This window comes from Drosophila willistoni (genome assembly GCF_018902025.1).
Source record: "Drosophila willistoni isolate 14030-0811.24 chromosome 2R unlocalized genomic scaffold, UCI_dwil_1.1 Seg167, whole genome shotgun sequence".
In the NCBI taxonomy this organism is placed as follows: domain Eukaryota; kingdom Metazoa; phylum Arthropoda; class Insecta; order Diptera; family Drosophilidae; genus Drosophila; species Drosophila willistoni.
In genome coordinates, this window is record NW_025814050.1 from 14,272,915 (window position 1) to 14,298,515 (window position 25,601).

Sequence of the window (25,601 nt, forward strand, 5' to 3'; positions counted from 1 at the left end):
CAATATCTATTCAGTCTGGTTCTGTACATTTTGCACAAGGGTTAAATTGAAACCATTTAAAAAATTATCGATAACTGCAAGCCTCTCAAATAATCGATAGGATTTCGCAAATTACTTAGTGCTCCGCTTCAACCCTGGCCAGTCAACATATAGTTTGTTGTTGTGTCTCGGTCCCTGTCTTTTTGTCTCGTACGTCGCGCGTTAAATGAGCTGAAAAAAGTTAAATTAGAATTATACAAATTGATGGCTACTAATGCGTATTCCAATTGGGATAACATAAGAAAAAATTTTACTATGAAAATGTGCCCGAAACCGTGTAAAGAGCGTAAAAAAAATCCAAATAAATTAACGACATTTCGATACATACATACAGACATACAGTGAAGAAGAGACAAAAAAAAATACAAGAAAAAAAACAAAAAAAAAAAACTGGTATATAAAAGACGCCAATGAGAGACAGAGAGAGCGAGAGCGAGAGAGGAAGCGCGCCCTTTTTTATAATATAAGGATAACTTGGATTAATACTGAATTTAAGGATATATAATTTATATATCAACCGTCCGTAATGTCACAACATAATCCACATTATCATCACCCCCATCCGCATCCTCTGCATTATCAACAGCAACAACAACAACAACAACAACAGCAGCAGCAGCTGCACCACCATCTTCCCTCTCCTCAGCAGCAGCAGCAACAACAACAACAACAACATAAACAAATACAACACAACCAATGGTATTCACATGTTGCTTCCACCTCTTCCACCACCCCCTACCCGCATCTCTCATCATCAGCAGGCGCCTCCACCTCTTCGGCGGCGGGGGCAACAACAACTTCAGGCTCTAACAACAATCACATAATGAATGCCTATGGAACACATGGATATTATGGTGCCGCTGGCGGTGGCCTCAATGTCAATGCTGTGGGTGTCGCTGGTGGTGGAGGTGGAAATTCAAACAGTTATAACCTTGAGGCGGCCAATACGGTCGCCTATGCCCACAACCAGCTGCTGCAATATCAACAACAACAACAACATCAGCAACAACAACAACATCAACAGCAGCAGCAGCAACAACACCATCTTAGTGGAAGATCTTACATGGGGGGAGGTGGACATCATCCTCATCATTCCAATCCACATCATCATCATCATCATCATCACGGTATATATCCCTATATCAAAAGTGAACCTATGGAATATGGCCATAATACAATGGCTCCACCGCCAGCACCAAGCGGATCCACAGAAATGAGAATTAAATGTGAGTTTGCAAAAACAATGATACAAAATAACGGTGCATGTAATTTTTGCATGTAATTTTTTTGCAAATGAAATGAAATTAAAAATAAGCTCCAATTCTCTATACCTCTCACACACACACGCACATCTTTACATATTTAAAGAGAGAGAGAGAGAAACTCATTTATTTACAGTTATATTTAAGGGGGGGATCTGTATGAGGTTTGGTGGGGTGGTTTAAGTAAATTGGTTTTTACTTTTTCCCTTTTATAAATGTAATGTAATTTTATTGGAATCAATAAAAAACATTATATATATTTTCTTGAGTTACTCTGAGGTTTTATTTTACTTATTTTCTTTTCGATTGTCGCTTTTATTTTATTCGGTTTGGTTTCGGTTCAGTCGTTCGTCGTTTTCCATCTATCCATCTACTTACGGGTTCTCCTCCTCTGTGTATCTGTGTATCTCACTTTTCTGTATGCGTGTGCCTCAATGGATATGGACGTGTATGTGTGTCTCTGTGTGTGTGTGTATCCATTTAGTAATATGTATACTCAGATAGATGCTTTATATTATTACCGGCGTATATATAACTATATGTACGTACATATATATATGTATTAAAATGGGTTCGGGCTTTTGCATCTTATGTAACATTTGGTTCCTCTAATAGACTTATAACCTATAAAAAAAAAGACGAAACTATCAATTTCTCTAGGGCGGGGCCTAAAACTAAAAACTAATTTAAAATAATCAAGATAAATAATTATCGTAAAAATCTTATAAATTTAAAAAAAAAAAAAACAAACAAAAAAAAAATGAAAGAAAATATTTATAAAATTTCTAACTGAAATCGAAGTTTGTCAGTTTTGTTGTTATCTATTACTCTCACTACTACTTATACTAAATACATGGTAAATATACTCACACACACACACACATACACATTTACCATGTGTACTTGTTATCAGAGAAGAGTTGTTGTCAGAGAAGGCTCGAGGCGCGCGCCCCCAATACCATATAGATTTCTATTTCTATTTTATGTGTTTAATTTTTTCTTACCATAGAAACAGATACACATTATATTACCCAACTGAATCGTATAGAACTACAAATGGAGAGAACTATTAAAAACTGAAAAGTAATTTATAAAAAAATTAAAATAGAAAGTGAAATTTATCTCTTCTTTTTGGTATAAATCAATAATTTACATTTGCGAAAACAAAAAATAACCAATTAAAAATTGTCTAGTGAATCAATCGATATCGAAAATTAAAAGAACTATATATATAAAATATATATTATACGTGTTTGTGTGTGTTACATCATTTTGACATTTGACAAATTAATTTGTTGTTTTTTATTTGTCTGCTTCTTTTAAATATAGCGGAACCCATGGACGAACTTGCCTATAAATCGTCCAACTATATTGATGATAATACTCCATTTGCCGATTTTACTAAATACAATGAATTTAATGAAAATATGTTGAGTCCCAAAGTGGAAATGTCAGTAAAAAATGAATCTACACCATACAGCAAGGTACAGGTTTGTTTTTTGCAAAATCAATGTTTTACTCGATTTCAATTAAAATGTCTTGGTTTCTCTTTTAGAATTCGAATAATTATCCAAGACGTAAATTACAAACGGAACGTTCTTCAGAGAATTTACCCATTTGTCAACGTTGTAAAGAAGTCTTCTTTAAGAAACAATCCTATCTACGTCATGTGGCCGAAAGTAGTTGCAACATTCATGAATATGAATTTAAATGCAACATTTGCCCCATGTCATTTATGAGTGCCGAAGAATTGCAAAGACATAAACATTTGCATCGTACAGATAAATTCTTTTGTCATAAATATTGTGGTAAACATTTCGATACAATTGCCGAATGTGAATCCCATGAATATATGCAACATGAATATGATAGTTTTGTTTGTAACGTAAGTTGGGCATAAGCTTTAACAATATAAACAACTATGTACATATATTAACTAATTTGTTTGTGTTCTTTTGCAGATGTGTTCAATGACATTTGCCACACGAGAGCAGCTTTATACCCATTTGCCGCAACATAAATTCCAGCAACGTTACGATTGCCCCATTTGTCGTTTGTGGTATCAGACGGCTTTGGAGTTGCATGAGCATCGTTTGGCGGCACCATATTTTTGTGGCAAATACTATAATACAGGTCAACAGCAGCATCAGTCACAGCAACAGCAGCAGCAGCACCAACAACAACAGCATCACCATCCACAGCAACAACAACAACAACAGCAGCAGCCAAATTATAAACTACAAGATTGTCATATGGCTACCATGGAAAGTAAGTCAAAAAATCACTTGGACTTGCTTATAACAGAGGGGAAAATTCAAGATTTATTCCTTTCCAAAAAATATATATGTTTACATGTGAGACAGCTTTTGTTTAGGCTTTGTTTAGGCTTTCAATGCTATTTAACATAAACAATTAGTAATAAAAAAGGCAAAATGTTGTTTAAGGCAAAATGTTTTATAGCTGTAGTAGCAAAGACTAGAGCTCCTAAGGAATTGGCTCCTCAAAAAAAAAACACCCATTTTTGTTCGAAAAACAAAGTTCTTTGCTATACAAAAAATGCATTGATTAACTTCATTTATATATTTTATTTTTTTTTAGAATCTATCGTTTTTAAAAATTATGTTCAATTGTGTGGCTACATTAACATAATTTCAACATCAAATTAAAAATAATTAACAATACATTAGGAAAATAGAATATAAATTTTACTTGTTCTTAAAACTCTTATGTAGATTCGAAAAATTAGTCAGGATCAACCTTATCTTTATTTTTTCGAGTTAGTATTGTGTCATAAAATGTGATAAGTTTTCTCTTATATTTTGTCATATAGTATTTCCAAATTGGTGAGATTGAAGAAGCTGAAATATTAAACAAGTTATCATCATAATTATGAGAATCACTTGAAAAGATGAGACATGAAAATGGCAATTATAATTATATAAATATTTGACTAAATTCCTTGAGAAATATCGAAGAAAATTGTGAGCCAAGAGGTATCGACTTTAGCTGTAGATTTTAGAGGGTGGGAATGAAGCATTTTTTGCTTTTTACAGACAAAAGAATATTAAATGCAAACTTACAAAACTTGATAGACAATTTCAATAAGCAAAGCTATATCTCTATTTGTGTATTTGCAGTGCCCACAGCGCCGCCACCATCAGTGGCAGCAGCTACTGGATCACACCACAAGACAAACGCCAACAGTTCATCCAGTTCCAGTTCAGCATTACCTGCCACGGCGGCATTGAGTTCGCTGCTTCAACAGCGACAGGCAAATGCCGATGGAGCGGCTATGTTTGCTGCCGCTGCCTCCTCCTCCAAGGGAGAGGTGAATGTTAAGTTGGAACGCAGCTATAGCAATTCGACAAGTGACTCTTCATACGGAATGCACGACACCTCCAACACCAATTATAATAATAATAATAGCAGTAATAATAATGCTTACGGCAGTGATAATTCCATACACGGGTCAGGAGCCATTGGTGGACCCCAAGCTCATTCCTCAACGCTGGATGACTCCGAGGACGCTCTGTGCTGTGTACCCATGTGCGGGGTAAGCAAGAGCACTAGTCCCACTCTCCAGTTCTTCACATTCCCCAAAGATGATAAATACCTGCATCAATGGCTACACAATTTAAAAATGTTTCATATACCCGCTTCGAGTTATACAAGTTTTCGGATATGTAGCATGCATTTTCCGAAACGCTGCATCAATCGGTATTCGTTATGCTATTGGGCAGTGCCCACATTCAATCTGGGACACGACGATGTGGCCAATTTATATCAGAATCGCGAACTGACGAATACCTTTACCACTGGCGAAGTGGCACGCTGCAGTATGCCACATTGCAATAGCCAGCGGGGTGAGAGTAATCTCAAGTTTTACAATTTCCCCAAGGATATCAAAAGTTTAATCAAATGGTGTCAAAATGCACGTCTGCCCGTGCAGGCCAAGGAGCCGCGGCATTTTTGCAGTCGTCACTTTGAAGAGCGTTGCATTGGTAAATTTCGTTTAAAACCATGGGCAGTACCCACATTGCATCTCGGTGGTGCACAATATGGCAAGATACATGACAATCCCAAGAATTTGTATGTGGAGGAAAAGCGTTGTTGCCTCAATTTTTGTCGCCGAAGTCGTTCCACGGATTTCAATATGTCGCTATATCGTTTTCCAAGGAATGAGGTTTTACTGCGACGCTGGTGCTATAATCTACGCCTCGATCCGGCAGTATATCGTGGCAAGAATCATAAAATATGCAGTGCACATTTTATTAAAGAGGCATTGGGTTTGCGTAAATTATCACCAGGTGAGAAAATAATTATAAAATGAAAATTTGAAATGAAACTTAACTTATTTTACTTGCAGGCGCTGTACCAACATTACATTTGGGTCATAATGATACATTTAATATCTATGAGAATGAATTGTGGCCACCGCCGACACCAAGTTCCTCCTCAACGCCGCATCATCATCATCAGCATCATCTTCAGCAGCAGCAGCAGCAGCAACATCATCATGCCCTACAACAACATCATCACAATAAAGCGGCATATCAACGTCAAACGGCAGCATCCACTTCATCATCGGCTAGCTCAGCTTCTCATTATGTCGATCCGGATAATATGGGAAGCGGTGGATATTTAGGCATGGGTGGAAACTCTCTAACCGGTGGCATGAATGTCAGCGATAGCATGGACATTTGCTGTGTGCCAAGTTGTGAGAGTAAGCGTCATAATAGCGAGAACATCACATTCCATACGATACCTAGAAGACCTGAGCAGATGAGGAAATGGTGTCATAATTTGAAAATACCCGAAGACAAAATGCACAAGGGAATGCGTATATGTAGCCTACATTTCGAGCCATATTGCATTGGCGGTTGTATGCGTCCATTTGCAGTGCCCACGTTGCATTTGGGTCACGATGATACGGATATTCATCGAAATCCTGATGTCATTAAGAAGCTAAACATTAGGGAAACCTGCTGTGTGGCTGTTTGTAAAAGGAATCGTGACCGAGATCATGCGAATCTTCATCGTTTCCCCAGCAATGTGGCCCTCTTGACGAAATGGTGTGCCAATCTGCAAAGACCTGTGCCCGATGGCAGTAAACTGTTCAATGATGCCATTTGTGAAGTCCATTTCGAAGATCGTTGTTTGCGTAACAAGAGATTAGAGAAATGGGCAGTGCCCACTCTGATATTGGGTCATGACGATATTGCCTATGAATTACCAACACCGGAGCAAGTGGCGGAGTTCTATGCACGTCCACATGCTCCCAATAATGGCGAGGAGCAAGGAGAATGCTGTGTGGAAAGTTGTAAACGTAATCCCAGTGTGGATGACATTAAATTATATCGTCCACCTGAAGAATCCGATGTTTTGGCGAAATGGGCGCATAATCTGGAAATTGGTGTGGCCGAGTTACCCAATATGAGAATCTGTAATTTACATTTCGAATCGCATTGCATTGGCAAACGTATGAGACCGTGGGCCATACCAACATTGAATCTATCCTCGAACATTGAGAATCTCTATGAGAATCCAGAGCACTCGATGTTGTACAAGAGGAGGACAAGGCGAGATCCAAATCGAGATATATCATCGATGACGAAACCCACCTGGGTGCCCAGATGTTGTTTGCCACATTGCCGCAAGGTTCGAGCTCTGCACAATGTTCAGCTTTATCGTTTCCCCAAGCTCAATCGTTCCACATTGGCCAAATGGGCACACAATTTGCAAGTGCCCATGGTGGGTAGCGCCCAAAGGAGACTCTGTTCGGCGCATTTCGAACCTCATGTGCTCAGTAAGAAGTGTCCAGTGCCCTTGGCAGTGCCCACAATCGATTTGAATGCTCCTCCTGGCTATAAAATCTATCAGAATCCAGCTAAACTAAAGGCCACCAAATTGTGCCTGCAGAGAGTTTGCATTGTGGAGAGTTGTCGACGCACCAGAGCTCAGGGAGTGCAACTCTTCCGTTTGCCCCATAGCCCTACCCAGTTAAGGAAATGGATGCATAACATCAAGACACGTCCGAGAGCAGCTACAAGGTCTCAGTATCGCATCTGTTCGATACACTTTGAATCGCATTCGTTTAATGGCAAGAGATTGAGTGCCGGAGCCATACCCACTCTAGAATTGGGGCACGATGATGACGATATCTACCCTAATGAGGCTCAAGCTTTTGTCGATGAACACTGTGCTGTTGAGAGTTGTGAATCGTCGAAGGATCAGCCCGATGTACGTCTCTTTCGTTTCCCGACCGAAGATGATGATCTATTGTGGAAATGGTGTAATAATCTTAAAATGAATCCGGCCGATTGTTTGGGTGTACGGATTTGTAATAAGCATTTTGAAGTCGATTGCATTGGCCCGAAACATTTATTCAAATGGGCCATACCCACTCTAGAGCTGGGACACGATGATGCCCAAATTGAGCTCATCCCGAATCCAAAGCCGGAAGAACGTTATGTGGATCCAGTGTTCAAATGTTGTGTACCGACTTGTGGAAAGACCAGGAGATTCGATGAAGTGCAAATGAATAGTTTCCCCAAGGATCCGTTACTCTTCCAACGTTGGAGGCACAACCTACGGCTTGAGCACTTAATCTTCAAGGAGCGCGATCGCTATAAGATCTGCAATGATCACTTTGAAGATGTTTGCATTGGCAAGACACGCCTGAATATTGGCTCCATACCGACCATTAATTTGGGTCACAACGAGACAGAGGATCTGTATCAGGTTGATCCAGCAGAACTGCAAAGTAATCTCTTTGGTCGTCCGCGAAAATTACACGGATCAGTCGATATAAAGTTAGAACCAATGGACGATACCGAAATGCAGCAGGATGTAAAACCAAATATCCATGCCATGGCCGAAGCTACCGATATGAACACCAGGCAGGTGAAAATTAAGAAATCTCTTGCTGATCTTAAGTGCTGTGTGCGTAGCTGTGGACGCAGTCGCCTAGAGCATGGAGCTCGTCTATTCCCCTTTCCCAGTGGCAAGCAGCAGCAACTTAAATGGCGGCACAACCTTCAACTGGAACCCGATGAGGTGGACAAAATGACAAGGGTCTGCAGTGCCCATTTCAATCGTCGCTGCATTGATGGCAAGCAATTGCGTGGATGGGCTATGCCTACACAGCAATTGGGCCATCAACAGGAGCAGCCCATCTATGAGAATCCCAAGAATATACCGGGTTTCTTTACGCCGACATGTGCGCTCAGTCATTGCAGGAAAAGGCGGAGTATTGATAATGATTTACGCACCTATCGTTATCCCAGGAGTGAGGATCTACTGGAGAAATGGCGGGCTAACTTACATCTGACTCCAGATCAATGTCGCGGACGGATTTGTGCTGATCACTTTGAGCCTCTGGTTAGGGGCAAATTGAAATTGAAGACAGGAGCAGTGCCTACTCTTAAATTGGGTCACGACGAGGAATTGGTTTATGATAATGAAGCCATTAAGGCTAGCATGGCGGAAGAGGAAGATGGCAGCTTGGAATCATCCCCAAAAATAATACCGAAGAAGGAAATATTCGAAGATGAAGACGATGAGGATGATCCTCATCAAGAAGGAGAAGTAGGAGAAGATGATGAGGAGGAAGACGCACCCGAAGATGCTGAGGAGCATGAGGATTCACATTCCGATTACTTTGATCCCTTGGAACTGGTTGAGACGTATGCCGATGATCCAGTACCAGACGAGGAATTTCCATCGCCTGCTCCGCCGCATCATCTACTTCCCCCGCCACATCCGTCATTGGGTGTGAGGCGTGAGAAGCCAGCGAATAATGTGACACCAATTTGTTGTCTCAGGCATTGCCGCAAGGAGCGAACACCCACCCATCAGTTAAGTACTTTTGGCTTTCCCAAAGATCATCAGCTTTTGCTTAAATGGTGTGCCAATCTTCACCTGGAGCCTGTCGATTGTGTGGGACGTGTTTGCATTGAGCACTTCGAAGCGGAAATGTTGGGAACACGTAAACTAAAGCAAAATGCCGTGCCTACCATAAATGTTGGACATCAGATGCCACTGCCCTATACATGCAACGGACAAGAGCGAAACAATGATGATGATGATGATGATAATGGTGACGATGAAGTCGAAGATCACTCGGATTTTCGGCTTTGGAGCCTGAAACATTGTCGCAAGAGGAAGCTAACGGAACCGCCGGATATTCGCCCAAAACTGGAGAAGAACGAGGTGATTCCCATGATGATGATGAGTATGGGAGTGAGAGTGAAGAAAGAGAAGATGGAGGATGGGGAGGAGCACCAGCAGATGATGATGATGACGATGAATAAACCAAAGAAGTGTTGCCTTAGTCAATGCGGTAAAATGATGGGCTTGCAAAAATTCCCAAGAGATTTTCATTTGCTAAGAAAATGGTTGCACAATCTCAAATTGAATCTAAAAGAGGATTTGGATCCTGCACAACTTCGTGTATGTTTGGAGCACTTTGAGCCACATTTGGTGCGCAATGGCCAACTCGCCAGAGAGGCATTACCCACTCTAAATTTAGGTCACAACGATAAGAATATTTATCAAATGACTGTGGCTACTTCTGGTGGTTGCTTGGTAGCAAGTTGTCCATGTGCTCGACTAAATCTATATAGAAGTTACGCCTTGCCACAGAATCCGCAAATCAAGGAGGCGTGGTTAAGCTATTTAAAACTACCGCCTACTACCCAAGGACAATTGTGTGTAATGCACTTTATGCAGCTTTACGAGGATTTGCCATTTGAGGAGCTACGACCTATTTACGAGTCCATTGCCAATTCCACACAAGCGCTGAAATTACGTTGTGCCGTACCCGGATGTCATTCAAAGTACACGGATAATATACACTTGACGAAATTGCCACAGAATCAAAATCTTCTTGAGAAATGGTTGCACAATACCATGATAAACTATGATCCTGGCAAGCATACGATCTATCGTATTTGTCTACTGCATTTCGAACCGGATGCCTTGGGGCCAGCGTGTCCAAAGCCGTGGGCAGTGCCCACTTTGGAATTGAATCATCAGGAAGACATTTTCTTTAATCCAACCAAAGAGGAAATAATGCACCTGCCTTCAGAGACTCCGTTGCAAATTAAAACCGAATTAACTCTGCCGTTGAGAATAAAAACTGAACTGGCTGCCATGAGCAGTCCCAGTCTTGGCTCGACACCCAGTCCCCGGGGTAAGGTGAGAATCTGTTGTATCCAGTCGTGTCTGCAACAGGCCAATTCCCAATTGCGTCTCTATCGTTTCCCCAATACGGAAACGGCGCTGCTCAAGTGGCTAGTGAATACACAACAGCAACCACGTCTGGTGGATCCACTGCAATTGTATGTCTGTCAGACGCATTTCGAACCCGAAGCCATTTGTAAGAAACAATTGAGAAGTTGGGCTATTCCCACCTTGAATTTGGGACACGATGGTCATGTTATACCAAATGCCAGGCATAATGGAAACATTGCCGATAGCCAGGAGACTGAACAAGCTATGGAATTCATTAGAGCCAACTATTGTTCGGTACTGACATGCTTCCAGCCAAAGAGTGAGGCTCTCCGTTTGCATCCCTATCCCAAAGATATGCCCACCATACGAAGATGGGCAGCCAATTGCAAGCATCGCTCCATGCAGGCCAGCAGTCATGGTTTCCAGGTGTGTCAATTGCATTTCGATACGGATTGCTTTGATCCGGATACAGGAGACTTGCGTAATGGAGCTGTGCCCACTTTGGATCTAACAGTTAGTCGAGTTAGCTGCGAATTGCGTTGCCTGGTCGCTGGTTGCATTAAAGATGAATCCCTGCCGCGTCGTCGTTACCACAAGTTACCCAAGCGGCCAGCTCTGCTCGCTGAATGGTGTATGAATCTTGGCCTTGATCCTGCTACCCTGCCGCAAAATGTTGAACATAATGTGTGTGAGCGACATTTTGAATCTCGTTGCTTCAATTCCGGAAAACAATTGCGACCTGGAGCACGACCAACATTGCATTTGGGTCACACGGAAGACATTAAACTGCTACCAAATCCGGAGATTTTCAGTGATGAACTTGACGACGATGTGGGCTGTGTCTGCTGTGTGCCAGGATGTGGTGGCTCCCGGGAATTGGATAAAACACTTCAATTTTGCAGTTTTCCCAAAATGCGAAAACTTTCGGAGAAGTGGTTATATAATTTACATCTTCCATTCGTTGGCCGGGATCAATTGGCCAAACTTCGTGTGTGTCATAAGCACTTTGAAGCAACTTGTTTTGAAAATGGCCAATTGCGACAGGGCGCCATGCCCACTTTGGAGTTGGGTCACCAGAATACGGACATTTATCAAACTGATGAACCAAATCTAGGCAAAAGTCGTAAATCTAATAAGGTGTTGCCTGGCGTAAGGATAACAGGACTTGATTGCTGTTATCCTCAGTGTATACAATTGCAAAAAAATTACCAACGGGTGGTCCACGACTTGCCCAAAGAGGAGAAGCTACGACGCAGATGGCTACAGCATTTGGAAATCGAAGACACTGAGGAGAGACCCTTGAAATTGTGTCCTCTTCATTTCATCATTCTATATGATTATAGTCAGGATAATTTTGAGGAACATTCCGCGGATGATGTGCTCGAAAGAAACTATGAAGATGCCCGAAATGGTTCGAGAATTCGTCTTATTACGTGTGCAGTACGAGGATGTGGAACACTTCAGCCTCGTGATGGCGGCAGATTACATGGTCTGCCCACAAATCCGGAGGTATTCCAAATGTGGTTGGAGAACACCGAATTGGTCATCTATGAGCCGCAACGTTATATGATCAAAGTGTGTAGCAAACACTTTGAGCCGCAATGCTTTACGGATATACGCAAATTGAAATGCTGGAGTGTGCCCACACTTCATCTGCCCGGTGAGGTGGTACATCAAAATCCCACCGAGGAGGAATGGCAAAAGTTGAACGAAAAATTGCCTCCTGTGCCGGTTATTCAGGCAAGAGAAGATTTCGAAGAGAGTTCAATGCTCGAACCAGTTGTCGTCATGGAAGAGAACAGTGTGTGCTGTGTTCCCGATTGTGGGCGATCCAAGGAGACGGATGAGTCCATACAGTTTACTAGTTTCCCCAAGAGGCAAATGCTATGCGAGAAATGGTTGTATAACTTCCGTTTGAAAATCCCCAACGATCAATGGGCCAATCTTCGAGTATGCTATCGTCACTTTGAGCCTTCTTGTTTCGAAAACGGACGCATACGTATTCGCTATGCCATGCCCACTTTGGAGCTAGGTCATGAGAATACCGATATCTATCACACAGAGGAACCAGATGTTCAAAAGATACGAAAGCATCCCAAGCAAAGAACCGGTGCCCAGGATTGCTGTTATCCTCAGTGTGTGGAGCTGTTGAAGAATTTCCAGCGGATGGTCTATAATTTGCCAAAGGAGCCTCAACTACGGCAAAGTTGGCTCGACTATATGGAATTGAAGGAAACAGATCAACGATTAAAATTGTGCCCACTCCACTATATAATCCTGTATGATCATAGTGTGAAAAATTTTGAGGCACATGCTCCGGAAAAGTTGCTTGATTTCAACTATGAGAATGCAAGGAATTGCGTACGTATACGGATTATTAGCTGTTCGGTTCAAGGATGTAATACACTCCAGCCCCGTGATGGTGGCCGAATGCATGGACTTCCGCCGAGATCGGATATCCTGCAAATGTGGCTGGATAATACGAGATTGCCGTTCCATGAGCATCAGCGTTATATGCTCAAAGTGTGCAGCAAACACTTTGAGCCCAAATGTTTTACTGACATACGCAAATTGAAGAGCTGGAGTATACCGACTCTGCATCTACCTGATGAGCCGGTGCATCAGAATCTCACGGAAAAGGAGTGGCAACAGATGAATGAGAGATTCGCCGAGGCCAACAATCGAGAGGCGGAAAGTTTCGATGAAAATTCAATGCTGGAACCCATTGTTATGATGGAACATGCCGAATCTGATGGAGAAATACATGAGAATGAGGTGGAGGAGGAGCAAGAGACACAAACACTTCACACTGAATTGGTGGCCAATGATGGACATTTGCAAGAAGATTCCCAAGATATTGGGGATGAGGACGAAATGCAGGCATTGGAAGTTCTCCTCGAAGTGGGCCATGTTGAAAAATGTTCCAGCTATGAGAAAATGGACAACAACAAATCGCATTTGTCTTACTCCGAGACGGGGCCATTGAGTCCACCGCTAGGATCTGTGCCACCAGGTCAACGTGGTGGCGGTTATGGCGGCGGTGGTGGCCACTATAATGCCCGGCACTGCAGTGTCCAAGGTTGTCAGATAACTGCCAACGATGTAGACGGCAATATCAAGCTACACAAGTTCCCCACCTCTATGGAAGCTACCCAGAAATGGATGCATAACACCCAAGTCGATGTGGATGAGAACTATTCGTGGCGCTATCGCATTTGTAGCTATCATTTTGAACAGGATTGCTTTAATGGGGCGCGCATACGAAGAGGTTCAATGCCCACCTTGCATTTGGGCCCACTTCGACCGAAGGATATCTATAAGAATGAGTTCCCGCAAATGGATATGGATGAAACTGGGCCAACAGAGGCGTCAAACTCATCTTTACCCCCAGCCGATGAGCCGGAACGTGTTGTGCCGCATATTAAAGGACGTGTGACCCAGCTTTGCCTGCCACGTCCTGCTCCACCACGGAAATCCAGTAAGTTCTGTCAAATCGAAGGCTGCTCGAATCACTTGACCAGTGAGAATATGACTCTGCACAAGTTCCCTCATTCGCTGGAAATGTGTGCCCGTTGGCAGCATAATACCCAGGTGCCATTTGATCCGGAGTATCGTTGGCGTTATCGTATATGTAGCATCCATTTTCATCCGGCTTGTTTGGTCAATATGCGACTGGTGCATGGCAGTGTGCCTACGCGGAAACTTGGTCCTCGAGCACCTGCCCAATTGTTTGATAATGATTTCGAGGCTATCAACATGCGTTTGGATAAGAGATCCCAATTGGAGCAGGGTACTCGGATCAAGCAAGAAAAGCCACAGCAGCAACAACACCAACAAGAGATGGAGGGATTATATTTAGAGCCAGAAATGGAAATGGAAGTAGATGAGGATGAGGACGACGAACAAGATCAAGATCAATCACAGTCGATGACATCTTTTGGCAGCTGGAGGCATCAGTTGCGTCTACCGGCCGTTAAACAGGATAAGACTTTGTATAATCCCATTAAATCTGGGTACGACAAATGCTCTCTACCCCATTGCCAGCGTCAGAGATCCCAGCACGGTGTTCATATATATAAATTCCCAAAATCGAAACGTCATCAGCAACGTTGGATGCACAATTTACGGATACGCTATGACGAGCGTAAGCCATGGAAATACATGATCTGTAGTGTACACTTTGAGCCGCATTGTATACGCTTGAGGAGACTACGTCCATGGGCGGTGCCGACATTGGAATTAGGTAAGAATGTGGCAGATCAGATCTATACCAATGAACAGTGCCAAGAAATGGCCTCAGATGTGAGCGAGGAGGATGAAGAGGAGGCAAGTGGTCGCGATGAGAGTCTGCAGGAAGATGACGACGATGAAGCCGATCTAGACGGCGACACTACTGGTGTCGAGACGCACGTAAAGCGTGAAAGACGTCCTTGGGGATCAGGTACAGGTGCTGGTGGCGGTCAGATGGCTCCTTGGAAAGTCAAACAATGCTGTCTACCCTATTGCCGAAGACCGCGTGGAGATGGCATCAAACTCTTTCGCCTGCCCAGCAATCCGAATTCCATACGAAATTGGGAAAAGGCCACTGGGATGACATTTAAAGCCTCACAGCGTAATACCCGGCTTATTTGTAGTCGTCACTTTGAGCCCGAGTTGATGGGAGTACGCCGCCTGATGCGGAATGCCATACCCACTAGGCATTTGTATCATCAGAGGGAGAGCTACAGCCCCGAATTGGTAATACCCACAGATACGCCCGCACCCATTGGTCCCACATGCTGCATTCCTGATTGTCCAGTGCAAGATGGTTCGGCCCAACTCCATCGATTTCCCAGTGGTAAGTAGTACTATAATTTGTTGTCATTTTTAATTAAATACTAAAATGGATTACTCTTCTCACAGATCCGCAACTGCTGCAGCAATGGTGCGGATCATTGAAACTAGGAGATCCCCAGCAGTATAGTGGACAATATGTTTGCTCTAATCACTTACCCGCCCAGGAAGCAGCAACGGGATGCATTGTCTGCGGCGCCGAGGATGGACAATTGCCGCTTCTTGATTTTCCCGAGAATCGCAATCATCGGGCCAAATGGTGTTATAATCTCAAAATTGATACCATACCCAAATGGGACAACTCCAAGCAAATATGCTCGAAACATTTCGAATCCTATTGCTTTAGCCAGGAAACGGGAGAATTGCATCCGGAGGCAGCGCCCACATTGCATTTAAATCACAATGATTCGAATATATTTCTCAATGATTATGCCATAGATCAGCACTCCATGATGCGTATCAAGGATGAGCCCTTGGACAATGATGAAATGTTATTGGCTTGAAATAAAATGTTGTTGAACTCACACACACAGAGGATATAAAAAACAAAACAAATACTAAAAAGAAATTAATTTTAAACTAGTATATAGATATTTTAAATGATAAATGAAAGAGACATAAGAAAATCGGTGGCCACATCATCACGTCTTCTAGTTTTACCTTGTAGTATCCCCTACCCCTGCCCCCCGCCCCAGTGATTTGAAAACGAAAAAGATTATTATTATAATTATACATATATAAATATAAAAATTAAAAATATATTATATGAATATATATACGAAAAAGCCATAACAAAATGTTCCTTACGGCAGGTTTTTGTTTGTTAAAACTTTCATTTTATTTTTATTGTGTGAAAATTTGATTTTACCTTATGAAAAAAAGCATACATCATTAAATACACATATATTAAACTACAAAATACATATACATCTACTTATGTAATATCTTTGAGTATAAATGTGTGTAAACCTTGTAGATGACCCAACAAAATATATATTGGTGTTTTTCTAAAATAAACAACAAAAAAATTATTAAGATAATTGCATTATTTCTTTTTTTTTTAACCCTGGGAGTGTAAAAAAAATATTTAGATTTTTTAATTACAAAAAAATAAACATTTGAAAATAATTTGAAAAATTTCACAAAGCTAGCTCTATTTAAAAAATTAATAAATTTTTGTTTGTTCTCCAAAATAAATATGGATAGAAAAAAATATATAAAGATTTTAGGATATTGAAAATTATATGTACAATTAGTAAAGCCCATAAAATACTACATATATATTAAAGAGGACGGAATTTAGAAATGAAAAGCCGATGCCCCTTTATCAAGAATTTCAATTGAGTCAAAAATTTTGGAATATTCTAAATATAAATTTGAATCAATTAAACATTGCGAAAAGTTTCATTTTTGCCCTGTTTTTAGATTAGATTCTAAAATATATCTAATGTAAAGTACAATGTTGACCTCATTTTACTTTATGTGTAAGATTCTGGTTTTCTGGTTTTACGTGCTGACTAGACATTCTTTTCACATATGTACCTATATTATTTACCCATAATGTTTATCCTAACAATATTGTATGATAGAATTTTCGCTATTGCTTCACTTGAGACACCAGGCCAATCAGTCTATAATCCAATCCTCTTCATATGTGTATATTAAATAAAAATGTACAATTATGGTTTACTACTCATGCATCTCCTTCTTTGTGTATATATATATATATATGTTGGATCATTATGCACTTCCCTTTTTAGCCTAAATTAAGTATAAGCTAAAAAATATAATCTATTACTGCTTTACATTATCATTGGTTGTCGCCGAGTCCTCATTCTGTATGAAATTGGTATCGAGGAACAAATTCCGATCCGACTTATTTGACTACAAAAAAAGAAAATTTAGTTAGTAATAATTCTTGATAAAATCGGGCTCGATACCAAAAATTTGCACGGCTTTACCTACTCTGTAGAATACTAACCTCTCGATACTTTTGCAAGTAAACGGACAAGGGTTCCACATAGTTGTCAAAGCCGAGATTACTAAATGCAACTAGTAAATCATCGCCATTGACAGTTTTTCGATTCTCAGCCACGCTTCTTTCTATGGCCTCGCTACTGATGAACGATATGAACTCGGAGACGCATTCCTGTATGCATTCGCGTGCATCTTTAGCGATTTTACCATTCTGCGGGACGGGAACTTTCATTATCTTAATAATATTACAGATGGGTAGAAATCGGTCTTGTTCCCGCAGCATGATGCCATGATCCTGTTTGTCAGATTCGTCTAAATGAAACCATGAGATTTCTTTTAATGTTTACAATTATATGTTATTTGAACACTGGCTTACCACCCGAGGCTTCATCCTCTTCTTTTACTAATATATCGCTTATATATTGTTGTGAGTCCTCGCTGTTGCTCATTTTTTTCTGTGTTGTTTATAGTTGGTATCCCTTGAAACCCTTAAATGTATCAGTTTGCCCTAAAGGTGCACTACAAAAGCGCAACTGTTGACTTTGAAACTAAATGTTTTAATGTCCTGATTTCTTATCTTTTGTTGACTATAATATTAATTTATGTTTCTTTTGATGTTAGTTAGTAGTTGCGATGTTATTATTTCTTTTGTTGCAATTACTTATCGATAGCTTTAGTGTTGGGAAGCATGTCCATGTATGTAATGTTGAAAAGCGCAATCGGCTGGCTAAAAAAATCGTTATCGAGATATACCGTTAAATAAATATTGAACTTGAATTATTTTTATTAACACAAAGGTTATCATTAACATGGCAGTTGTAAAAAAAAGATCTACTTTATATATTATTCCTTGATTTAATGTCAGATGCTTGAATTATTAATACATTTGAATACACTATAAATAACATATTGTTGTTGGAACTAAAATGATTTATTGATTGCGAATTTAAAGTGTCAAGTTTAAAGTTGCACTCTCAATATGGCTAATTTAATTAATATTAAGTTTGTTATTTTGTCCTATTTCTTGCCCATTAAGTTTTAATTTTAAATTTGATAGTTAATCGATAGTTTGTATGGTAGAAGGATCGCTATCGATAGGAGGTGATACATTGTGTCGATAAATATTTGTAAAATTAATATCGATGTATATTCTTGGTTGTTCGCAAGATCGTTTTTGCGCTGCTTTTTGTTTAATTGGCAAAACTCACGTGGGGAATCTGTCTAAGCATGGACATAGATAGAGCAAGGATCAAACAGGAGGTGGATGACGACATCGACATGGATTTCGATGGCGGTAAATAACAACAAATGTTTAAAACATTTCGTTAGTTTTATGCATGCATCGTCGAAAGTGTTTGTCTTCTGTGTGTGTGTGTGTGTGCGTTTGTGTTTGTGTATATGCGATGCTGTTTTATTACGATTACGCACTATACCGTTAGCGTTGCTTTTTCAATTCCCAATTGTATTCTTTCTAAACTACTCAATTCAGTGAAAATCATAAAAGAGGCCACCAATATGATAACGGTGATTGCTAACGATCACAAATCGGAGGATGAGAGGAAATTTATTGAAAGCTTGGCTAGCATTAATCCTGATCAGGCAAGTATCAAACTTGAAAACTTAACCTTAAATTTAATTACTCAAAACATACATACATACATACATGTACATGCATATGTTTGTGTGTAAATATTAAATTATAACTGATTCTTTTTAATTTACAGTTATTCACCGAATCATCTAGAAATTATTTATGCAAATTTTGCCAAGCCTCATTCAGGATTCGCCTGGAGTACGATGCGCACATGGTCAATCATAAAATGAATCGTCATTTTTGTCGTTTCGGCTGTTCATTTTGGTGCGATTCGTTGGAGCAAATTCTAGAACATGAATACAAAAATCATTCCCAGGGGTTGAAAAAATTTTGTTGCCGGGTAAATTTTTTTTTTCGTTATTCGAAAACTTGTTGCATGATGATTTTTTCCCTTTTTCTGTATTTATTCTTTTTGCTTTATTGCAACATTTTTGACAGGTTAGAATATATTTTGCTTATATTTGTTACAATAGTTTAAACTTTTTCTCAACGATTTTTATTTATATTTTGATGTTAATGTCTCTATTTATGTATATACTGTGATTTAAACATGTAATCTCTATATACATACATATGTAAGGTTTATATTAAAAATTACTTCATAATTTTAAATTGATTTTTATAAGTTTTAGTATAAAAATTAAATTATTTATCCTAATTTCTTAAGAATTAAGATACAACTTATGCTTTTCTCTTAATTTAATATACAACTTAGAGAATAAGCATCATTTTGTTGAATTTGATTGTTTGCTCATAAAATTCATATCTTTTATTCAAGTTTTTTTTTAAAGTTGATCATCATTTTGTGAGCAAATCAATGAAAATGCCCAAAGTTTGCATTTAGGAATATATTTATGTGTAATTTAAATTTTTGTTTTTCCATTTTAGGTCTGTGATTCTATTCTTCCCAGTGCCAATGATCTTACAAAGCATATGCTAATTCATGTATATGGGCAACGTTACGTTTGTGCCTTGTGCCGCAGACATTTTGAGTCCCATCAAGGCTTACAACTGCATCGTAAGCATAGTAAGGAAATTTGCGGTCAGATTGAATCCATAAATGGTGTTTCCCATCGAATTGAGCTGGTTGCCACTGCAGAGAAATGTCAGTTACCAGCTGAGCTATTATGTGATGTTCAAATCAAAGAGGAACCCAAGGACTATGTTGATGATGATAGCGAGCACGAAATTCGAATTAAGGAAGAACCCATGGATGAGGAAGAGGAATCTCCGAAGTTGACTGCAAGCATTAAACCAAATTTGGGCTTGGATTGGCGTAGCAAGTTGCGTTTGCCGGCCCTAAAGCCAAAGCCGGAACTAATGACCTCAGCGCCCACCCAATCGAATTTAAAGAGTAAGAAATTTGTGACATTTTTCCCACTGGATTGATATTTAACTCTGTGTTTATTTTAGTTGTCAATTGGAATAATCAATCAGCCACCAATACTGCCATACTTAAAAGACCAAATATATTGAAAACGAATTCAAACTCAAATTCTATTTACAACAACAACAAGAAACCTTTGATTGCTGAAAATATATTACAAATGTTGCCCAGCAATTTTATGGTTATAAAACTTCCACCAAATACAAAAATTCTAAAATTACCACGAGAAGTGAATAAAACCACATTGAAACATTCCTCAATAACAACGCCAGGCAGCGTACAAATCACACAGGTTGTTAAACAAGATATTCAAAATATAAACTCATCTACTGTTGACTCAAACAGTGTTAAAGTAGTCTCATCTCCGCCAAGAAATAATAATCGCTTGGGGACCTTTCACCAGGAAGCCTTTTATGATTTGGAAAGTCGACCAGAGTCAAGGAAAATGATTGAAGAAATTCAAAATCAAATTCGTAGTATTGAGAGAACATTACCCATACCTGGAAGTGTATTGCAAACGAAAACAAAGAGATCTTTCTTTGTGCATAGCAAAAACCTGTCCACTGATGATAAGAAAGATGAGCCCACTAAATTGGAATTATTATTAAATCCAGCATGCAGCAATGTGTGGCAAACACTATTTGAAAAATATCCCAATTATTGCTTCTTTTGGGCCTGTCCCATGTGCCCCACTTCTTGTGAACAGGCTCAAGATTTGCGCCGTCATTTAAGCCGCATGCATAGCATGAGTGATGATAAATTGAATACTTTAAAGGTGACGCTGCTACCAAAAAAAGGTAAGACAAATATACAAAACAAATTTTGAATTTAATTCGTAATTAATTAGATTTGTTTATTTATTGCAGTAGTCTTGGATGGAGAGGAGCAACTAAAGCCATCGATTCAGTCAGGGAAAATTTCTGTGGCTCCTCAATTGACAGCAAATGCAAGTCCAGTCAATGAAAATTTGCAAGTCTCATCCCCTGAACCACCAATTTCGAAATCTTCAAGTGTGCCAAAACCCAAAGCAACTGCTTCACAGCAGCAGCATGAGTGTAATGAATGTTCCAAAACGTATACTACATCGGGAGCTTTAAGGATTCATAAGATGATCCATACGGGTGAATTGCCCTATAAGTGTAATTTCTGTGACAAACGTTTTCGCACGCCGGGCCAGGTGAAAGTTCATCATCGTCGTCATACAGGAGAGAAGCCCTTCAAATGCAAGGTAGATAAATGATAGGTTAACATCTAGATTAGTTCACTTATTTTGAATATCTATATGTAGATCTGCTCCTTGGATTTCACTCATCGCGAGACTCTCATTTCGCATCTCTCGCGTCACATTGGAATGAAACGTTACAAGTGCTATGGATGTGATAAGTACTTTGTGGTTGTAAGCGGTCTACGGGCTCATCGTCGCCTCCGCCCGGACACTTGTGGCAAGGTGAAATTTACAGCTCGTGCGCATGGTCCGCGTGTGCGTGTAATCAAGGGCGAGGTGATATTCGAGGGACATCCCGAGCACAATGGCTACTTGCGTAGTGAGGATCCATTGAAAATTCTGTCGGAAATGAATCAGACCGACACAATGACAGTCGAGGATGACGATAAGGAGGCCGAAGGCGTTTAAAATTAATTATTGATTACTACTATTAAAAATAGAATTAAGCGTTTATACTCAAAAACGTATAATGAAGCCATTGATATATACCTACTGTTATTTTGTATTAACAACCTGAATATAATAAAATTCTCGATCATTTTTTTGTATAATCCATAATTCATTTTAATATAGAATTTTTAAATGGTTAAAAAAATGTTTTGCGATTCGTTGTTTGCAAGAAAATAAGAGCAAATACTAGGCATTTTTTCTTTGGATATTAATTAATTTACGTCAACTTTGGTTTTTAAAAAGGCTAAACCAAATTATATATGTACTGATTTTTGATGTTAATATATAATTAGTATAATCAGGTATTTCTAGTACCATTTCAATTGGGTTCAATCATTTTAGTCTGAACAAAAATTTTTTATAAAAGTTAGTGTTGTCTATTCTATCTATTTAAAGTTTTCAAAATTTGATGTGAACCTCCGGACTGAAGTATAAAAAATTGTCCTTTCTATTATTAGTATGATATTTAGTCCGATTTTCAGGTCCATCTGCTGATCGATACATCTTACGGAAATGGGAAAATCAAGGGATGCAAGCGAAACTAATATGTATAAATATTTAGTGTATTAGCTTTAATAATTTGATTTTTTGTAAATGTATTTATATCCGGTACAAACGACACCTTTTTATAACTTCATCGAGGTTACTTTATTTTTAAGGGTACAGAGGTTATTTTAAAATTAGTCACATATTTGTAACGCATTGAAAACTATATACTTTTTATTGGATTTTTATAAAACGTGTATCATTCGACGGTAAATTCAATTTATTTTCATTCGTAGTTCATAAACAAACTTAAGTAAGATAACATGTGAGATATGTTATGAAAATCTTCCAGATCAGACCACTATATCAATTAGTGCTTTAAAAAAATCGGTGATTGAGTTAGACTATCTTCATGAAATTCAGTAACGAGAGAGTTTGTGAAATACAATATCCCAAAATTTGAATAAGATCGGACGAATAGAACAGAAGTTATATACTATGCAAAAAACCGCTTGGCTTAAATGGAGAATAGCAAAATAGAAAGGGGCAAAGTGATGCTTAGAAGGTTATTTAAAGGTTGAGTTGAGACACAGTAAAAGAGTTTGGAACATGTAAAATTATTTTGGCAAAAGTGAGTTCCAGTCTCTTGGCCAGTTCGTTGGATATTGTTTTAAAGTAATCTCCGTGTTCGGAAAATATCTTAAAAAATACTCCATTTGCGGAATATCGTTTAAATTCAATTGAACATCTGAATACAACATGCTGCATTTGATATCTAATCGATTCAATCGTTCTTTATACTGCAGGTAGTTAATTATTACAGACTGGAAATATATTATTATTGTATGTTGAATAGACTTTAGCAACTTCCATATTTCTGATAATATATTTGGAATATTATATTTTGATGTTATTCTGATAGAATAAAGTTTATTTAACTGTTTCAGATGGCCAATACTTTCTGGTTCGATGACACCACATTCTACGTTTGACAAGGAATGTATCAGTGAGATGAGCTTAATCTCTGCATCACTCAGGTCGGCATCCTCTATAGATAGACTACGTAGTAAGCTTTTTTCAGCCAAACGGCTGAAGAGATGGGTCAGCGATTCAGCTTTATGTTTTCCACGTATGGTTAACTCCTGTAGCTTTGGTAATCCTGCCAAAGGAGCATATTCTGCAGCATCGATATCTGGTTTCATAAGAAAATTCAATGTATTCAAATTTTGCAGGCATTTGCCATCTAGAGCAATGTCGGCCAATCTACCATACATTTCATTATTCTTGATAGTCAGGCACTCTAAATTTGGATTGGATATACAATACTCGATCAATTCTTCAGCATTTATTTTCACATTCAAAGTCAGTTTTTTGAGATTGTAAAATTGTGGTAAATTTGGCAGAGTATATTCTATATTGAAAAATAGAAAATAAGATTAGGATTTTACTTATGTAATTCTCTATGATAATACCTTTCATATCTATTTCCAGATATTTCAAATAGCGTTTCTTTGAAAGTAAGTTCATAATCTGTTCAAAAAATTCCAAATGATTCGTATTGTATGTATCTGTTGTATATATTATAGAGACTTCCATTATCTGTGAGTTTTCAACTATATCATTAATGGATAATTTAAAAAATTCTTCTTGTTGCACTTGTGTCAGTCTCTGCAATTTGCAATAAATTTCTCCCAAATTAATAGTTGAATTTGGAGGCTTGTATTGGGCAATTGCAAGTGTGTTATATAGATCCTCATTCCAATAAAAGAACTGCCGACAAATCCAATCAAATGTCGTTATAAATTGATACAGATCCGCATATTTGATGACATTAGCGCTGTTTGGATTTTCCCTTTCACAATTGGATTTAATTTGTTCGAATATTTCGAACAACGAGTAGTTATCAAGTTTCGATAATTCGGATTCATTCATTTTGTAAACAAATTTTGCACAAATTTATTAATAATCACAAAAAAGAGTCAGGTGCTTTAAAAATTGCAAATATTTATTAGCAGATTTAGACAATTCCGATTAAGGTATGCTCGTCTCCGAGAATAGCGTGGAACTGACTCAGTATTAACGCTTTGGCAACTCGGCAACTCGGGTGCTATTCGGGTTATACTTTATAGCTAACAAGTGAGAACTCAACACATTGGTAATGTTTATCATTTATTTGCTTTCGAGCAAAGTTCTTATATACATAAGTATGTGTACAGTTTGATTGTCGTTTTCAGGCCCCTATCTACGGGGGTTTCCCGTTTTTATCAATAGTGAAGCAACTTTGTTTGGACTCATCGTCTACAGTGCCGGATTAAACCTACGCGGGGTCTATAGCAAGTGAGTCAATAGAAGCAGGTAATCAAAAGATCCCTTTCAAATCGTATAAAACTAGCATATTTACAGATTATCAATCTATGATTTTCTTGAATTTTACAAAACATACAATTTTATTAAATCTGTCTTTTTTTTTTTAATTTGTTTTGACTAATATCAATTAAATCAGAATTAAGTGTACTTTAAAATGACATCAAACACTTGGATACATGAAAAAATTAGTTTCGACTCGATTTTTGGAAAAAAAAAATCATGATATCACGATTTTTTGCGAAATTGTTAAACAAATTTTGTTCTCCAGATTGAAAGCCATTATTATAAAAACATGAAAAAAAACATTTGCTTTGTGATTTGTGTTTGACAGATTTTCAAAGTAAAGTGAAAAGTAAACATATGTATAACTGATATTTTGGTTTTTGCATTGCTAAAGACCCCGCGGAAGGAGACAAATTTTCAAGTTTTATGCCTTTCAGGTTTCTGTATCGGTTATTACAAAATATGCCTAATATAATTATACAAGACCAGTTAACGATTTGATAAAAGTATTTTAGGAATGTATCAACGAAATCAGGCAGACCTCTCTTCATGATTCATGCAGGCATCTTCTATGATCAGACTATGTAATTGGCTTCTTTCAGCTAAGTGCCTTCAAAGATGGCTCAGGGATCCGAATTGAAGTGTTCCATATATGGTTGATTCCTCTAGTTTTGATAGTCCTGCAAAAGCGCATATTCTGCAGTTTCATGTTTCATTTTGAAATTTAATGTTTTCAATTTCGGT

General features: G+C 38.7%; 4 protein-coding genes across 6 annotated transcripts; 2 read left to right on the forward strand and 2 right to left on the reverse strand.

Annotated features, from left to right (window-relative positions):
- The first annotated feature begins 435 nt into the window (after nucleotides 1-435).
- Nucleotides 436-15,892, forward strand: LOC6642299. 2 transcript variants are annotated; one of them, XM_023175871.2, is made up of 7 exons: nucleotides 436-1,265; nucleotides 2,631-2,785; nucleotides 2,857-3,186; nucleotides 3,263-3,569; nucleotides 4,439-5,608; nucleotides 5,668-15,372; nucleotides 15,438-15,892. In XM_023175871.2, exons 1-7 carry the CDS (start codon nucleotides 566-568, stop codon nucleotides 15,869-15,871), a joined length of 12,801 nt encoding a protein of 4,266 aa, XP_023031639.1. In that variant the 5' UTR covers nucleotides 436-565; the 3' UTR covers nucleotides 15,872-15,892. The 2 variants fall into 2 exon arrangements, with proteins under 2 accessions (XP_023031639.1, XP_046866644.1); XM_047010688.1 differs by having other exon boundaries at nucleotides 798-1,265; nucleotides 2,631-2,791.
- Nucleotides 15,893-17,053: 1,161 nt separating this feature from the next.
- On the reverse strand, nucleotides 17,054-18,006 carry LOC6642300 (nuclear transcription factor Y subunit beta). The gene is made up of 3 exons (XM_002064947.4): nucleotides 17,722-18,006; nucleotides 17,350-17,657; nucleotides 17,054-17,252 (listed from the first exon to the last, which is right to left on the reverse strand). The coding sequence occupies exons 1-3, from the start codon at nucleotides 17,792-17,794 to the stop codon at nucleotides 17,163-17,165; spliced, it is 471 nt and encodes a 156-aa protein (XP_002064983.1). The 5' UTR covers nucleotides 17,795-18,006; the 3' UTR covers nucleotides 17,054-17,162.
- Nucleotides 18,007-18,490: 484 nt separating this feature from the next.
- On the forward strand, nucleotides 18,491-22,102 carry LOC6642301. Of its 2 annotated transcripts, none has more exons than XM_023175627.2 (7): nucleotides 18,491-18,639; nucleotides 18,835-18,944; nucleotides 19,070-19,279; nucleotides 19,828-20,293; nucleotides 20,353-21,123; nucleotides 21,193-21,554; nucleotides 21,615-22,102. In XM_023175627.2, the coding sequence occupies exons 1-7, from the start codon at nucleotides 18,573-18,575 to the stop codon at nucleotides 21,957-21,959; spliced, it is 2,331 nt and encodes a 776-aa protein (XP_023031395.1). In that variant the 5' UTR covers nucleotides 18,491-18,572; the 3' UTR covers nucleotides 21,960-22,102. The 2 variants fall into 2 exon arrangements, with proteins under 2 accessions (XP_023031395.1, XP_023031396.1); XM_023175628.2 differs by having other exon boundaries at nucleotides 21,196-21,554.
- Nucleotides 22,103-22,565: 463 nt separating this feature from the next.
- On the reverse strand, nucleotides 22,566-24,882 carry LOC111518551. Its single transcript, XM_023175697.2, has 2 exons — nucleotides 23,960-24,882; nucleotides 22,566-23,898 (listed from the first exon to the last, which is right to left on the reverse strand). Exons 1-2 carry the CDS (start codon nucleotides 24,417-24,419, stop codon nucleotides 23,105-23,107), a joined length of 1,254 nt encoding a protein of 417 aa, XP_023031465.1. The 5' UTR covers nucleotides 24,420-24,882; the 3' UTR covers nucleotides 22,566-23,104.
- Between the last annotated feature and the right edge of the window lie 719 nt (nucleotides 24,883-25,601).

Excerpts from the sequence above, each read along its gene's own strand:
- LOC6642301 (XM_023175627.2), top strand. The coding sequence starts at position 18,573 with ATGGACATAGATAGAGCAAGGATCAAACAGGAGGTGGATGACGACATC. Across the intron at positions 19,280-19,827 it reads TGAAAAAATTTTGTTGCCGG|GTCTGTGATTCTATTCTTCC; the intron begins GTAAATTTTTTT and ends TTTCCATTTTAG. Across the intron at positions 21,555-21,614 it reads AGAAGCCCTTCAAATGCAAG|ATCTGCTCCTTGGATTTCAC; the intron begins GTAGATAAATGA and ends ATCTATATGTAG.
- LOC6642300 (XM_002064947.4), bottom strand. The coding sequence starts at position 17,794 with ATGAGCAACAGCGAGGACTCACAACAATATATAAGCGATATATTAGTA. Across the intron at positions 17,658-17,721 it reads AGAGGATGAAGCCTCGGGTG|ACGAATCTGACAAACAGGAT; the intron begins GTAAGCCAGTGT and ends GGTTTCATTTAG. Across the intron at positions 17,253-17,349 it reads ACTTGCAAAAGTATCGAGAG|TCAAATAAGTCGGATCGGAA; the intron begins GTTAGTATTCTA and ends CTTTTTTTGTAG.
- LOC111518551 (XM_023175697.2), bottom strand. The coding sequence starts at position 24,419 with ATGAATGAATCCGAATTATCGAAACTTGATAACTACTCGTTGTTCGAA. Across the intron at positions 23,899-23,959 it reads TCTGGAAATAGATATGAAAG|AATATACTCTGCCAAATTTA; the intron begins GTATTATCATAG and ends TTTTCAATATAG.
- LOC6642299 (XM_023175871.2), top strand. The coding sequence starts at position 566 with ATGTCACAACATAATCCACATTATCATCACCCCCATCCGCATCCTCTG. Across the intron at positions 1,266-2,630 it reads CACAGAAATGAGAATTAAAT|CGGAACCCATGGACGAACTT; the intron begins GTGAGTTTGCAA and ends TTTTAAATATAG. Across the intron at positions 3,570-4,438 it reads TCATATGGCTACCATGGAAA|TGCCCACAGCGCCGCCACCA; the intron begins GTAAGTCAAAAA and ends GTGTATTTGCAG.